Source organism: Hippoglossus stenolepis, chromosome 8 (assembly GCF_022539355.2).
Source record: "Hippoglossus stenolepis isolate QCI-W04-F060 chromosome 8, HSTE1.2, whole genome shotgun sequence".
NCBI lineage: Eukaryota > Metazoa > Chordata > Actinopteri > Pleuronectiformes > Pleuronectidae > Hippoglossus > Hippoglossus stenolepis.
The window spans coordinates 9,730,405-9,747,877 of NC_061490.1; the positions used below are offsets into that span (position 1 = coordinate 9,730,405).

At 42.1% G+C, this 17,473-nt stretch overlaps 1 protein-coding gene across 1 annotated transcript in view; it reads right to left on the bottom strand.

Moving 5' to 3' along the window:
* Nucleotides 1–9,819, bottom strand: part of ddc (dopa decarboxylase) — a 16,566-nt gene extending 6,747 nt beyond the window's left edge. The window contains exons 1-9 of the mRNA XM_035164837.2: nt 9,691–9,819; nt 8,721–8,928; nt 6,995–7,108; nt 6,758–6,877; nt 3,899–4,033; nt 2,847–2,990; nt 2,226–2,292; nt 1,845–1,939; nt 364–431 (exon numbers count right to left, since the gene is read on the bottom strand). Of these exons, the coding sequence (XP_035020728.1) occupies nt 364–431; nt 1,845–1,939; nt 2,226–2,292; nt 2,847–2,990; nt 3,899–4,033; nt 6,758–6,877; nt 6,995–7,108; nt 8,721–8,921 (944 nt within the window). The 5' untranslated portion in view covers nt 8,922–8,928; nt 9,691–9,819. The remainder of the gene's footprint in view (nt 1–363; nt 432–1,844; nt 1,940–2,225; nt 2,293–2,846; nt 2,991–3,898; nt 4,034–6,757; nt 6,878–6,994; nt 7,109–8,720; nt 8,929–9,690) is intronic.
* Nucleotides 9,820–17,473: the final 7,654 nt, after the last annotated feature.

Here is a 17,473-nt window from a genome sequence, read left to right on the forward strand (position 1 = left end):
CCTCTGTTTCCACCTTGTGCGGAGCATGTGTGGTTTTGTCTGCTGCTGACAGACGGGGCAGATGGAAGGCGTACTTCTATTTTCACTGTGCAAATGAGTGAGGGGTGAATAGATATCAGTTCTGTGATGACAACTGCCCACTCTGAGGTAAATCGGTACAACTTGGGCAAATATACTCATGCGACTAAGATGCTAGGTGCTAAAAATAGCATGACTGGCTCTTTTGTTCAACAGGTCATTGTGAGACTGTATTCACACCAAGGAAATACTCTCGTTAATTAAGCTCTAATTAGTATTTCTGGAATATGTGCAGGAGTTGTAAAAGGTGTAACTTTCATATTTAAGGTGTGTCAGACAACTCACCACATCGTAGAGCAGTCAAAGTTGACTAAAAGCCATTTGTGTGGGTTGAAGTTGAACGAGTCTGCAAACTACAAAAAATAAAAACTGTCAGACGACCAGTGATAATGAGTTGCTATCAATAATCTCTGGGGTCTGCTGGATTACCTTTTTAAAGGTGTAATAAAGTACCCAGAATAAATTGATTATGGTCATAAAAAATTCTGCAAGTAAACCTCCTATAAAACATATTAATTTGCCATTACTGACACAAGCGTTTCATCAACAGCTTTATCTAGACTGAAGCAGCCACAATTTATTTGAAATGCAAAAGAGGAGCGCTGAGCCAACAGCGTGCAGAAATAACCCTTTCCTGGCAGGGCTGATTCAAAGAAAGACAAACCCCACCTAATCTGTTCCCATCTTTTTGTTGGCTATCTTTTGTAATATCCTTTTCTCCTACCTCCACAAATGCAATAACACAGCATACAGAGCGAGAGACAACGTGAAACAGACTCCTGGCTGACAGTTGCCATGCTGACTGATTCAAAGAGCGCTGCTTGCCTGCTCGTCCATCAGTCATATCCTAGCAACCAGCCCTCGAGCCAGGGCTGCGCTCTCATCCAAAAAGCCTTCTTCATGTCTCCATCAAGGATGGTCATGTCAAAGTTATGTACTTTAACTACAGTACAGTGTATGAATTCCACTAAATATTACTGCATACAGCTTAAATAAGTTTGGGAACTTAACTTCCTTAAAGAGGGCCCCGTATTCTTATATTCTCACTGCATAAAAAATACAAGAACATGTGAAAATGCAAGTTAATTGAAAGAAAAGCTGTTACTGTACATTTCCAGGGGCTAATTTTATACCTACGTCTGCAGGAGAAGAGATGAAACAACAGTTGGTTCTGTTTTCTCTGTCTCCCCACCAACATTGTTTGAATTTGTGTGTCTAATAAACAGTGATATATAAAGGTCTAACGCTGCCTCAGGAAATTACTTTGTCCTTATCTCTGCGTCTCTGCACAGCTTGGGGAGCAGCAGCTGCCTCGGCAGCCTCAAACGGCAGATAGATGCTCCCGCCTCTCTCTCGTCGATTGTCTGGCCTATTACTCACTCTTGCATGCTTCCTCCTTGACATTAACATTACGCCACTTTCAAACAGAAAACAAAGCTGCTGGATATAATCAGGATGCGGTTAGTGTTTTCTGTCATAGATGTTATGGGAGATATTTTACAAGCAATTGAACAGAATTAGGTACCCTCGTTATTTAGCAGCAACTATATCTATGCAAGCGGATGCTCACTTGAAGTTTCAAACCACTTAAAGCACATTAAACACGTCCTACACATATTGGGATGTTCAAAGTTAAACTCTTGACCTGACATTTTGCTCATGAAAATTCTTAGAGCAGCTCGATCATTGACATTTTATCAAGTTTACAACAACACGTTTACTAGCTGTAAATACATACATATAAATGTTTCAATATTTTTACACACCTCAATGCCGTTCAACAAAGGCCTAAACTCGGGGCAGATAAATGCACTCCCAGCATAAGCTGCATCGATGTGCATCCACAGATTTTCCTTATTACCTGGAAGAAAGAGAGAGATTATCTTTAAGTGAACAGCTTCTGTCAGATTGAATTCAACAATGTGGGATGTAAAACCTGTAGTTTGTGGATTTTATTGAGCTGGATATGATTGAGGATTATTGAAATAAAAAATAAATGAATAAAATAATTGTTAGCAAAATTGTCCAAGCATCATACTTGGTTGGTGGTAGTTTGGAGGGAGAGAGAGAGAGAGAGAGAGAGAGAGAGAGAGAGAGAGAGACAAAAAACAAAGTATCATCAAGTGTGTGCTGCTGCGATGACTCACATATGGGGCCCAGCTCCGTGATGTGATCAAAAGCACAAGATGGAGTGGTGCCGAGAGTCGCACAAAACTGAAACACACACACATCCAAATCATTCAAGTGTTTCTTACCTGTGCTGTTTTCACAGTCTCAACAGTGACAGATTCAATTGTGCAAGAGACTTTAATGAAGCGCCATCATTGCAGCTCCTGAGACATGTTGCTTTTATACAAAGACTGAAATAAATATCTTATTTGAACATTCAGTGGATCACATGCAGCCAGGTTGGACACAGAGCTGATTCAAAGCTGCTGGACCACCGCAGCCTCCTGAACATTTCACCCTGATAGTGATCTGTGGGTCCAGCTGAGACAGGGATTATTGTCCTTAACCAGATAGACGTAGATTAGCTTCAACAGAAACAAAGTTATCCTTCAGCAGAGGCCTCGGGGTGTGCAAAGCAGAACTGGAGCTGTCAACTCAGTGGGTGGTTGTGCAATTGGTGTCGAGCGCATCCAATGACAGACGTGTGTAATTTAATTAACTGTGAAGAATAGTAATATTTAATGTTGGAGCTGTGTCTGTCAGCCGTGTGTGTGTCCGCTGTGTGATAGCTGCATAGATGGATAAAGATTTTTATTTACATAGAAAGGGATGAGTCCAGCTGCTTTGTCCTCCTCCACCATCTTCTTCAGCATATCCCCTTTGACGGCGTAGCTGTCGTCTGTAGGAACGTTCCTCATCATCACTCCTCCAATCAGAGCCGCACGCTCCACCGAGGAGTGAGCCTGAGGAGCAGAGAGATGCAACGTTTGTGAGTGGTGAGAAAGTAAGTAAGATATGAGATGACAAGGCTGTTTACCTCCTGTACTTAACAGCAGATTTATGGATTTATTGAATCATTTTATGTTGTGGGAATATTTGATAAACAAACATATGGGATTGTCAAAGTCAAGTCTAAGTTTATTTTTATAAAACAAAAATATAAGAATACATAAATATATTAAAAACAATATGTGTTCATGTTAAACATCATAAATCTTTGAGTGTGTTTATTTGAATGTTTAAATATTTCATGTAATGTTAGAAGAAAAGTCCAAATAATATTATGATAATTGTAGATTTCAGCATGTGGCAATTTACAGATTGTACTTTTTTAGCATCTAAGATAAACATCAATACTTTAGTATATGCTTTTTAGACGTGTACACACCAGTGGAGCAGTGTTCTTGAGTATAAAGAACTAACTGGTCTCCATGTAAAGGTCTATGTGGCCCTCAGGCAGCTGCTATAACCCAATCACCAAGTCAGCCTGGTATTAAACTTGATCAGAGCGAGCAACTGCCTGACTGACCCTCTGTCAGGCACTGAAATCCTCCTGCACTATACAGAGGTAACCTTCAATGAATCTGAGTTCACTTGGCCTGTTCTCCAATGAGACCAGTTACACAGTTACACAGTCAGAGTGCACAGTTGCAGTTGTATTTCCATTTGACTTGCAGCACTGGACATGCAGATTTTGTTTATTACTTACTTTAAGCAGTGTTGAAAACATTGAGATTCACTCATATCTGAAACCGTAATGATTTAGACTGATGTGTAAAGTCAGGACTTTGAGTAAGATAAATGGAAATAGAGTTTTAGTTCAGCCATGAACCAAACAGGAGTAAGACTGTGAATGTGTTGTTCTTATTACCTGCTCCGAGGTGTACGCCACCAGTTTGGAGAAGATTTCCGCCTCTGTTTTTTCAGGCTCTGACGCCTGAACCCTTCGGATTGCTTTACAACGAGCGGCGAGCAGCGCCATCAGGGTTGCCTCACTGGCTGTGCTCTGTTGGAGAAACATGAGAAACTTGTTCAGTCTCAGCAACCACTCATGACAACGTGATGGCTACAATTCAATATGATCTTCCAAAGAACCTGATGGAGACATTTTGACTGAAGAGAAAATGGCCTATCTTCCCTAAATTTAATTTTGAAACTTATTCTGTTAGGCCAGGTTTATTTTGATGTTTCTAAAAGAGCTTCTATGGTTTGGCAGCTGTCAGAAGTAGATGACAATGTCCGTTGAGTGGTGGATTATTCAGAAGATTGTTGATGTTTCAGTAAAGGACAGCACACAAACATCTCTTGGTATATTTAAACATTATGGCAGCTAGTGGCCACTAAAGTGGGAAAAGCAAACAAGCCATATATCATCACCAGGATTATTGGGTATCCCAGCTACTATAAACAGAATGAGGTGTCAACATCAAATCTATATTAAGTATCCTGATTACAGGAGGTGTTAACATGCAAACACACCCAAAGTTAGCATATTCCTACTGTATGATCTTCAATGACCCAGTGTAAACATGAAAGGAAAATAATCTATTGACTCTTCTATTTCTGTTTTCCATAATGTATTTATAGCATTTACTGTGTGTGTCCCTATTCATGCACGCATGCAATTATCCCCAACAAACACAGACAGGTCTTGTTCATCCCTAATACGAAGATGAGATGTGTCTTGTGTGGCTACAAGTGATTACAAGATTTGATGTTGCTGTGTTGCTGTTGATCCTATTACATCATAAATGAAAATCATCGTGGGAGTCATGCCTGCGTATATATTTTGGCGGTGACTGATCTTATCTATAAAAGCTGCAGGTTATGTCTCTAATCTCACTGGTTGCTAAAGTTAATACATAATCAAAATAGATGACTTATTTTCTGACTTCATGTTAAAAGTCTGTTCAAAGACAGAGGCGAAAAAACACATGCAGGGTAGCATCGCAATGCTAATTTTATTCTGAATTTATTCTGTATTTTACATGCACAGATGTAGGTTGTGTTTTTATGGGAAGGGGGTTATGTGTTTTGGTTCTTTTCTTGTTATGTATTATGCTGTAATTGTTGTCTTGTTGTGGGCACACTGAGGCAAATTCCAAACAACTGAGTGTGTTGAATCTTGAATCTTGAATATGACAGGACTTGTATGTTTGAGTACATTTGCGAAATCTAAGCTGGCTATTATTACTAATTCAAATAAATAATAATAAAATTCAATAATTAACATTTGGTGCTGTTGGATTTTCAATGTTGATTTGAATGCTGTGACACCTCCACATTTTCATTAGAGGAGAAAATGACTTCATGTGGAAACAGTGTGATGAGTCATCATCCAGGCAGCCTGATCGAGAGAACATTGTTTGAAGCCACATTACCACAAGTCAATGAAATGTTCAAATCATTCAGTCGATGAGCACAAATTGCCACCAACACCAGCATCCTAATATAAGCTTTGTCATTTGTGTCAAAACAAATTTGAAGCGGAGTATGATTAAGCCCAACCTTTTGAGAGGTTAGGGATCCACAATGGATCAATCAGCTGACCTACCCATCAGACCACTGTGATTATCAGGAGCTCTGAGGAATTGGAAAGAGTAGGAACATAAAATTAAAACGACTTCCAAACGTACCCAAGTGCACGTCCTGGCCTTTAGACAACAGCCACGGAGCTTTTCATCCATCCTCCTACCCACCAGTAACTGGTCCTTCCTTTTCAAATGTAACTAGCACAACTGACATTTGTTTAGATTTTAATATAGCAACCAACATGACATCCAATTGTTTTATATGAAAATGTCCAGAATAGTTTATACACAAAAAAAACTGATAAACCAAAAAGAAATCCACGAATCCTGGTGAGAGGAAGATGGAATTTTACTCAAAACGAAGTGCAGAATTGTATCACACCATTATATATTCTCACTGATACTTGAATCGGTTAATTTTGTCATTTATTGTAATCACAGACAAAGAGTCTTCTCCCTTCACCAGAGTCTCATGACTCACACGGCAGTAGAAAAAGGGAAATCTGAGGTCACCATGGGGTCTTTTTGAAAGCATCCCACTTCCCCTTTGTGTTGGTATAAGGTTTATAATAATAGGCTGGCAATGTGCTGTCACAACACTCATTAGCCCCAGCTGCAGTGAAAAGAGCCATATTTGTTGCCATAGTGAGCTGGTAAAGCTGCACTTAAAAAGGAGAGTGGCAAGACCGAAACAAAAACACTTTGAACCAGATGAGCACGCACACACACACACACACAATAGAGGTGATATGAATGATCTGTCATCAGAGTGCACACTCAGGCTCCACTAGTCCCACACACACACACACACACACACACACACACACACACACACACACACACACACACACACACACACAGAAACACACAGATATATATAAATACTGTTGCCATCAGTGGAACACTAGATGAATTCTTAGCCTTTTGCCACACAAAACAATCCCAGCACCATCAATGTCATCTGTCTGCCCGTGGATGACATATTAAAAGGCAATTTCCTGCCAATGTGCAGCCGGTGTGAAGCAGGAACAGAAAGAAACAACAAATCAATAGTACACAAATTGCTGATGAATACGGTTTCCACTGAGTTGTGAGTGCGTATGAACACCTTTGTTTTTCTGCGTGTCAGTGCTGGTGAGTCAGTACATCAGAGAAATTACAGATATGTCAAAGAAGAGTCGCAGAGAGACGACACTCACTTGGATGACGCCTCCTCCGATTCCGTGAGTTCCGGCAAAGAAACATTCAGGCAGCTGCAGCATCTTGCCGAGCCAATCTAACATCACTGTCTCCAGCTCTGTGCAGGCCGGACTGGAAGCCTGAATAACACACACACACACCCAAACCACATAAACATCTCAAAAATGTCTCTGTTTGCATTTGTTGTAGAACTGAATTGAGGATGCAGACAGTCTGACACAGAGACAAAGTGTTACCCAGGAGAATCCAATGCAGCCAATGGCTCCACACAGCATGTCGGCCAACATGGCGGGGAAAGAGGAAGCAGCTGGGAAGTAGGCGAAGAAGTAGGGGCTGTGCCAGTGGGTCACCTGGACACAGACATAAACACATCATTTGAATGAAACTTTAGCTCTCCATTGGGAACAGGTGGACACTGACATTACTATTAACAGTTATCTACTTCCTTTCTGGTATTGGAATGGAGGTGTTGGAGTGTTGTTGCCGTGTTGCAGGTCGGAGTGACGCCCGCGTTATTTTAAAATGGAGAATAAGAGTTTCCAAAAGCAACCACCTCTATTCATCAGTGAGTGACCCAACACTTTACTGTTTGTCACCTGTGTCCGACAACTTATCTTATCGGTTAATTAAAGATTAATGGCAACCAAACATTTGATCTCATTCCACTCACAACACAAGGGTTGTTTACACATTGAATTCACATTAACATGGCTTGTGGAGTGAGGCGGCGTATATTTAACAATAAACACTGACGGAGCTGAAAGAAACTGATGAATTGAATGTGATTATCATCTCCAGAACAATACATGAACAGTACATGAAGTGTAATATAGACACACACAGCATCAGATGCTGCTCATTGAGCCACTAAATACTGCACTTTCTGTCACCAGTTTCATAAAACTCATATAGCACCAGGAAATGATCAATGCCACACAGACAGACTGATACATCTGCATGTGTCCCTCTACATTTTGTTCGGACTGTAGGAGAAAACCAGTCCTGAGACAGACGTAACATGCCTCCGCTTTAAAGTAATCAGGCTTAAACCAGGGATGCTCTTGCTGAAGACGATAAAGCACCATGTTGCCAAAAATACTTGTTCTCATCCTATATTGCTATAATCTTTTTAAAGGCAAGACATAAGGGCAGTAGAATAAATGTATATTGTGTAGCGCAAGATAAACTACATCCAGATCACAGGGTTTGAGTTTAAATAGGTTTGCAGCATGAATGTCATATACATAAAAGGCTGAGTGAAACATAAATTCATATAACTTTAAAAATGTTGCCTTTAACATCCATACATTTTCACAAAAATCATATAAACTTGTAATTACCTCTGCCAAGGAGGTTATACTGTATTATCACTGGCTTTGTTATTTCACAGGACTACAAGAAAACTACAAGACGTATTACAACAAAACTTGGTGAAAAGATTTGGTTAAGGTCAGAGATGAATCCATACAATTGAGTTTTTTTTTTACTTTCTTTAACAATGTCAGATTTCAACATATTAGTTGATTTCTCAGAGAATAATTCATGGATCTTGATTCAAAAATCTGGCAGGTTAAGTGGACTGACTGACTTAAGATCCTTGGTGGAGGTATACATTCTAGTTCAATCCAAGTTACCAAGTTAGTTGAGACAAATGAAATGATGAAAACGAGCTGTTGCTGGTTAGCATTGCTGAAAAAGGTAATATTGAGCTGAACATATGGATTCAGGTCATTTCTGGCTTTGTCAATATTTTATGATTAGCAAAGGAAGAGACTGCAGCAGCTGATTTGTTTGCGTCTCCTTCCAAATTGCTGTGATCATATGACAGAAAGTGCCACGTAAGTGCCACGTAAAGTGCCACGTAAACGCTACACAATTTTTTTCCAAAATTATCTAAAAGACTACATTGAATGAGGAGAGAATCTACAACATTTTGTACATCAACAAATCAGCAGAACTCACCCCCGGCATAATGACCCTCTCCACATCTCTCATAATATCCTCATAAGTCTCCGGCTCCAGTGGAGCCTCACTGGGGATCAAGGAACGAAGATACCCTGGTTCCAAGTCTGGGTAGACCGGCCGCTTTTCTATGTTCTCCAGGTAGTCGGCCACATAGTCCACCATCTCCTTTCCTCTGCGACGAAACTCTGTTGCATCCATGGTCCGACTGCGAAAAATATCACACTAACACTTTATTCCTTTGTTGCTGTTTCAACCAGTTAGATTAGGGATTACACACACACACACACACACACACACACACACACACACACACACACACACACACACACACACACACACACACACACACACACACACACACACACACACGTTTAACCCTTGATCTCAGTGGTATGAATGGGATGTTTGTTGCAGAGTTAAGCAGGTTCATGATGTTAAGTGAGGTGAGAGAGTTTTATAATGTATGAAAATGTATAACAGAGTACAGATATGTTAAAATACTACTTCACCCTTGATGAAAGCTTTTCATGGAAATAAAGTCAATACTAGATTGATAAATAAAGCTTGTAAAGCGCGTATGTAAGTTTACAGTGTATTTGCAGACTGTTGTTATAAACTCATTCCCTCATAAACACAGAGCCAAAGGGCAGTTTCATAAACCTTGAACCAGGATAATGAGAAGGCACATAAACTCTTGAACGTTGCCCCTCGCTCTTGCACTCGATCATTCAACAAGTGTTTCACCCTGCATGTTTCTTTCCCTTCTTTAGAGGCAAAGCCCTTATCCTTCTCATGATCTCAAATAGGATTAGACGTGGTGTGTGTGAGTGTGTGTGTGTGTGTGTGTGTGTGTGTGTGTGTGTGTGTGTGTGTGTGTATGTAAGTGTGTGTGTGTGTGTGTGTGTGTGTGTGTGTGTGTGTGTGTGTGTGTGTGTGTGTGTGCGTGTGTGTGTGTCTATTCACTCACAATTTCAGGTGAGAGCTTCAGCTGTTTGGATGCTGGATCCTCTTCTGTTCCTCTGGCGTCGGCAAACAGACGGACAAACAGGCAGGCACGTGCAGTTTGTTTGTTTGTGTGTGTGTGTGTAAGCAGGACAGGAGGCATATGCTCCTTTTTATCTTGCCACTAACCACCCCCACCCACCCGGACCCCATGAGGCCAGCCAATGGGAGCAGGGCTGATATCCGACTGCGAGAAGGACACATTCATTTTCTGAAGCTGTGATTACAGTGCCACACGCTTGGATATATGTAAATATGCTTATGCTTATGTACACAGATATCACGTATCAAGCTGTGTTTACACAGATAAGAGAGACATGAGTGGGGATGAAAAAGTAAGGCCACCTTTTTGGAATTTTCTGCATTTATGTACAAATAAAAACATAAATTTGAACAAATAACAAAAATCATTGTATTGTCTATATATTGAATACATAATTAATAAATAGATAGATAGATGTACTTTATTGATCCCAAATTGGGAAATGATTGTGTTACAGCAGCATGTCCAGGGCGTTGCACATAGAGCGAAGAACAAGAGGTGACAATCAATGAATAAGAGACAAGCATGCAAAACTGCAGTTGTTGTTTGCAAAAGTAAAGGTAGGAATAAGACTAAAATTAAATATGAATATAAGATGTGCAATAAAATATGAATATAAAATGTGCAAAAAAAAAAGCACAGTTATTGCAGGAGTATTTTAAGAGAAATATCTTCACCATGGTCCATCAACCTTAACAATTAAATCAAGCTGCACCCAAATGAAAATACTTATAAATATCAGTTTGCTAAATATCCCTGATTCTTTTCATCAAGAGTCATAAATTATTCCCCTGGGAAAAATATTTTTCTTTCTGCAATTTTAAGAAAAGTCCCAAAAAGATTTTATAAGTTCAGATATTCATCAATCCACAGTCAATGTAGACACCTTGCGTCCAGCTATGATGACTGGAAGGTACAATGCAGAATCATCTTTGAGGTGAAAATGATGGTCGTAGTTGCAGTTAAAGACTTGTGACAGGAGCTGGTGTTTTGCATCTGTACCTTGTCTCAACCTTTTTCAGTATAAATCCCTTGCTCTCCTGTTTTCATAGTTCAATGGTACGCCATTTACATATCTTACTCTATTATACTGTAATGTCACCATCATCACTGTGTAATGAATGTTGTTCATTGATGTTTTCTTGCTCCCAGTCTTGTTAAAGTCTGTATAAAAAAGGTTGTTGAAATGTAGTGGTCAAAAGTTTGGGGTGACAGTTGAATGCCAATCGGGTTCCCCACATATATCCAGAATAAACGGGACAGGAGGCTGATGATTCCAGAAATAGACAATTTATTCAAGTCGGACACATGATTTAAAAACACTGATCAAACAGCACAGGATCATGGGCAAAGTATGGAGTACTGGCATGTACTTGATATAAATAACAGATTAAAAAGAGAAGTTAAAGGCTCAAGACCCAATTTAACAAAGCTAAATTATCATGCGTAAAACGAGGAAAACCACACCTGCTGCGCCCACGCTACACTTCCTTACAGGACCGGCAGTGAAGAGAGAGAAAGAGGGAGAGAGCTACTACGGTGTCCCTAAATAAACTTCGCCGACTCCCCGCATCCTATAGGCATTGCCGTTCTGTCAGGTAAATTAGAGCAGTGATTTTATATCTACAATGACATATAAACATAACTGGGAAAGTAACACTGCTAAAATTATCCTGTTTTAGCTAAAGCATTTATTAAGGATTAACCCCATTACAATGGCCCCAATTTTAAAAGGTCACCGTCCCGGTGACAAATTACAAGCAGGGTCTAAACACTGTCTCAACAACATGATGTTTTACAGCGTGGCTCACTTGCAAGGTTCTAACTGAGGTATCAACGGTTTCATTTACTGACCTCGGAAGGTTAAAAGGGTTAGTGTGACGCCCAGCTGTGTTCCTTTGGGCCTACTTTGTGATATGTTTGGCTGCCCTGTTGCTACTATATTAACATTGTTAGGGCCATTTTCTTGGCTGTGATCTGAACTGTGGGGAACTGTGGGGTGCCAGAGCTATGTGATTCTGTGCCCATGGTTTGACCATTTAGCTCAAGGGGAGTGAGGGAGGGGGCCTGAACTCGGCGCCACTCGGGTTCCATGGTGATTATGACCCAGTCTGAGTTACTGTCTTCATCCTCTTTATTAAAATCCGGTGGATCATCGACCAGGCCTGGATCAGGTACCGGTTGGTTTTGGGTCATGGGCCTATTGATGATGGCGGTCGGTAAAACCCTAAGTTCTGACCTGTTAAGATTCTTTATGGGCCAGCATCATCTCTGGGGCATATTTTATATACCCTTCCTTCTTTATCCATGTTTTTCACCACCACATACACAGCTGGATCCCAGGCATCCTGAATTTTGTGGCGTCCTATGGGGTGACTTTTCCTGTAGACCAGGGTTCCAGGAGTGATTCGGGAAGTTGCGTTTGGCTGATAGTGTCTGTTCCTCTGTTCTGGTGCCTGCTGGCATGAAGATAGACTGATCTCAGATGATTTTGAAGTTCATCCATCCAATCATCTGCCGACCTAGACGTGGGTTCCTCCTGTGATGCGCCCAACAGGAAATCCACAGGTAGTTGGGCCTTCTGGCCAAACATAAGCTCATATGGTGAATAACCAGTTGATTGGTGGTCTGTGGTATTGTATGCATAAAGAACCTGAGGTAGGTATTTTGGCCATTTTTTCTTCTTTTCCTGGGGCAGGGTGCGCAACAAGTCATGCAATGTTCGATTAAACCTTTCACATTGTCCATTGCCGAGGGCAATGGACAATGGGTTGGTAAGGTGTGGTCCTACTCTTCTCGATTCCATACAGTTGACACAGTCTTTTCAAAAGGTCCCCTTCAAAACACTTTCCCTGATCACTGTGGATGTGTTTGGGTACGCCATAAATGTAGAACCAGTTTTCTGTCAACACCCGGGCTACTGTACTGGCCCGCTGGTCTGGAGTCGGGTATGCTTGGGAAAACTTTGAAAACACATCTGTGACCACCAGCACGTTCTCTCTTCCATCACTGGCCTTATCTAACACAGTGAAATCGATGGCAATGACTTCCTAAGTTTAGAGGCTACCAGACTCCCCCTGAATGTACAGACTTTTGGTTGCACTACTTTGGCCAATGTGCACCAGTTACACTGCCGACAGTATCTGTCAATGTCACTTCCCATAAATGGCCAAAAACACCTCTGCCTCACAAGACTGTTGGTACGCTTAATGTCTTGATGGCCCTGGTCATCATGAAGGCTTTTAAGGACCTCTCCATGCAAGCATTGAGGCAGCAGGAGTTGGAACACCACTTGTCCTTCCCTTGGTAGCTGTATTTGACGGTATAGGACACCATCCTTTGATTTTATTTTGGACCCCTGCTGCACCAGCTTCTTTATGCCTCTACCAGCATTGGCCATTTCTTGTTTAGTTGGAGGTGTGCCCCTCTTCCAATATTGTAGGAAGGTACCAATTACTGGATCTGTTGCCTGTAGAGCAATTAGGTCAGCTTTGGGCCGTGATGGGAAAGCAGCTATAGCTTGGCAGGTTGCAGCCATGGCGTGGGCACTTTCAAGTAAGACTTTTGCTGGTTCATGGACTTCCGGCAGCACCTTCAAGCCGGGGAATAAAAATGATGTGCTCTGAGAGTGCAACTGGTGTGACAAAGCATCTGCATTGCGATTAGTTGGTCCTGGGCGGTACTTGATCTCAAAATCAAAAACTGCCAACTCTGATGCCCACCTTTGCTCCACCGCCCCCAGTCTAGCTGACTGCAGGTAGCTGAGGGGGTTGTTATCAGTGAACACTACAAATTGCTGTCCCAGCAGATACTCTTGAAATTGTTGGGTCACTGCCCATTTAAGGGCCAGGAATTCTAGCTTTCTGGAGCTGTAGTTGGACATGTTTCTTTCCGTGGGCCTAAGGCCTCTGCTTGCAAAAGCAATTGGTCGCCGTTTTCCATCATGGTCCTGGGATAACACAGCACCAAGTCCAGCATGGCTAGCATCGATTTCAAGGACAAAGGGTTTGGTGAAGTCAGCATATCCCAGAACTGGCGCTGTCACAAGCAGTCTCTTGAGTGTTTGGAAAGAATTTTCACACTCATTACTCCAACGGTCGCCTATAACGGCTTTCCCAAGGGTTCTACGTTTCTTCTTGGTGCCATCCATTTCGGCAACCAACTGGTGGAGGGGAGCAGCATACCTCGCAAAAACCTCCACAAAGTGGCGATAATAGGATGCGAATCCCAAAAATGATTGAAGCTCTGTACAAGTAGTGGGTTGTGCCCATTTCAGCCACTGCACTAATCTTAGAAGGGTCAGTGGCAACGCCAGATGCTGAGATTACGTGACCCAGGTATTTGACCTCAGATTGAAAAAAGTGACATTTATTTAGCTTCAATTTAAGATGGTGCTCTTTGAGACGAGTTAGTACCAACTCGAGAGATGCTGGTCAAAGGTTTGTGAAAAAATTACAATATCGTCCAGATATTAAAGCAAGAACTGAAAACTTTGGTCTCCAAAGATCCTCTCCATCAACCTTTGAAACGTTCTAGGGGCATTACATAACCCAAACGGCATCCAATTAAACTCAAAGAGTACGAAAGGGGTGCAAAAAGCAGTCTTTGCTTTGTCCTTTTCTGCCATGGGTACTTGGTTGTACCCGCTTGCAAGATCCAATGTTGAAAACCCCTGAGCGCCTGTGAGGGCATCCAAAGATTCTTCAATTCGGGGCAGCGGATAAGCATCTTTCCTTGTTTTGGCATTGAGCAACCTGTAGTCCACACACAAGCGAATTTCTCCAGTTTCTTTTTAAACTACCACGATCGGCAAGGAGTATGGGCTGCAGCTTGCGCGTACAACACCTCTGTCCAACAGCTCCTGAATGTGAGCTTTGACTTGCTCATACTGTGACGGTGGGAGCCTGTGATAGCGTTGCCTAACTGGGGCGTCATCCACTATAGGAATTTCATGCTCTACCAGCGTGGTACATCCCAGGTCTCCTCTCCTTGACTAAAAACTGTGATATTCTTCTGCAAAAGCTCTATGCATTGTTTCGTCTGCTCAGAGGAAAGGTTAGGCCATGACAGCCTAGAAAGATCAATGGACGGGGGGCTCACTGCAGTCACCTCCTGAATCATTGCTATCGTGTTCTGGTCATCTATTTCCCTGATAAGGATAGAGGTCTTTGATTTTGGCAGGTCAACCACGTGCAGCTCACCCAGCTGTGTATGAGGTTGCAGCCAAACATCTTCAGTGCCCACATTGACTACAGGAATTTCAACCTTGCCCTGGTGGACAGAAAGAAGGGCTGCAGATACAAGGGCACCTGCTGGGAGAGGATTTCCTTTTGCTAGGGGTTCCAGGAGCACTGATGGGAGGGTGGTGTTGACAGTGCAGGGACAGGAAGTGCGTATCCATTTCAGGGAACCAGCAGGAACGCGAACAGTTCGACCATGGACTTTGGCTATACCCAAGCACCCCTGTGTGTTTAAAGCCTCAATGCGCTGACACATAGAAAGAGTTTCTTTCCACTCCTTACTAGCAGCTTGTAGGACAGGTGACTCGAAGGACGGGGTCCATACTGTTCAAAAAGCAGACGGTAACGAATGGCGAATGATGTTCATTCCCAAGAGGCCAGATACTGCCTGCTGCTGTGGTGTGGGCTCATCTAGGGGGTCCTCTACAGCTAGCACGCCCATTTGTGAGAGGGTTTTACCCAAAACAGTGAAATTGAGCTCCATATATCCTATATAAGGGATTTTTAGTCCATTGGCTGCCTTAAGACGTAACCAGTGACATTTCTTTAGAAGCCCGATACCCTGTGACCTGAAGTGTTTCTCAAAGAAGCTTTCTCTGATCGTGGTTACCATTGACCCGGTATCCAAGAGGCAGGGCACCACCACACCCCCCATGTTGATTTTCACAACTGGGCAATCTCCTATAAGTCGAGAGTGATCATCCATTTGGTCTTCAAGTGAGCCCACAAAACCCTTTTCTGATGCCTGGCTCTCTGCACCAGAGGGGTCTAGTTTCCCGATGGCTGAGAGTCAGAACCCCCACCTGTCTGTTTACCCCCAATTCAGAAACAGATCCTTCACAGGTCTTAGTAGCAGTTAGGTTTACACTACAGAACCTGGCTATGTGGCCTGCTCTATTACAACGTTGACAAATTAGTTTGCCATCTGTTGGAAATCGTAACTGCTTAGCTTGGGTCAGGCTGAGAGGACTGGGCAGTGACATGCTTCATAATAGTATCTAATTGAGCTTGTTGTTTGCGAAGGCACTCTTTTATCTCTGCAATTTCATCATTAGACCTAGCAGTGACCCTCAGAACTATCCACTGCCTGGGAGTATGTGTCACAAGAGTAGACCCAAGGTCTAATTTTACCTCCCTGTCTACTTGTTTCTGCCCACGTAATAGCAATAGCCCGAAGGTTTACGAAAGGAATACTTGGTTGTTGGACAACATGCTGTTTCAACTCTCTACGTAACATATCATCAAGCACATGTTCAACAAATTGATCACGCAACAGGACATCAGAGTTGGGCATACCACCAGGCTTTTTACGTATTGCTAAATCCATTAAGGACTTAAGGGCATGCAAGTAATCACGTAAGAATTCACCCTCTCGCTGAGAACGTTGGAAAAACTGTAACTGTGCCGCAACATAGGACTGAGCGCAACTATAGTTTTCTCTAAATCCGAAAGATTTTTCAGGAGTATCTCTGTCGGCACAAGAGTGAAAAATTATCTCTGACTTGGCACCTCCATCTAAATGGTCTGTGATAAACAGCAACTGTTCAGGTACAGGCATATGCCTAACCTCCAGATATCTAAGTACCTCTTCAATCCATTGTTCAACTGTTAACAGATCAACTGACATTTTACCAGTGAATTTGGGACATTTACGCTCTCTAGGTACATAAACATAACGGAGGTTGGTTGCGTCACAGGCTATGTTGCCTGCTGGAACCACATTAGAAGAAGTAGTGGATGACCCTGGAACTGGTTCAGGTAACTGTGATTGGTTCTGCAACTGTTCTCTCAACTGTTCATTGGCTGTTTTCAGCTGTTGCAGCTGCTCCATAAGGGCATGTACTTCTTCCATCCTCCCAATGGAGAGTCAGTATGTTGAAGAAGATCTTCGAATCAGCCTGTGGTCCTCTTCACCTGTAGACCAGCCACTGTTTTCTTTCCCACTCTGGCCTAGTTTCTGCTAATTAATAGGGCCAAAAAACAAAACACAATAAAAAGAAATTTAAATAAACCAAAAAATGTTATATTCAGCCTCCGACCCTGCCAACAACGCCAATTCTGTAGTTTTAAAAGTTTGGGGTGACAGTTGAATGCCAATCGGGGTTCACCACATATATCCAGAATAAACGGGACGGGAGGCTGATGATTCCAGAAATAGATAATTTATTCAAGTCGGACACATGATTTAAAAAGACCGATCAAACAGCACAGGATCATGGGCAAAGTATGGAGTACTGGCATGTACTTGATATAAATAACAGATTAAGGGTTAGTGGGTGAGTGACCTGGCCCTTTCCGTCAGCTCCCACTCTTTTTAATTGTTTCCTTTTGTTTGCCTTAAATTTTGTCTTTTTGAGAGTGCAGCAAACACGTTTTTTGTTATTTTTGTGTAAAAGATTATGAAAATGTTGCTCTGGACTGCAAAGCTTTAAACATGTTAATTTTTTCTTTGCCCACAACAAAAC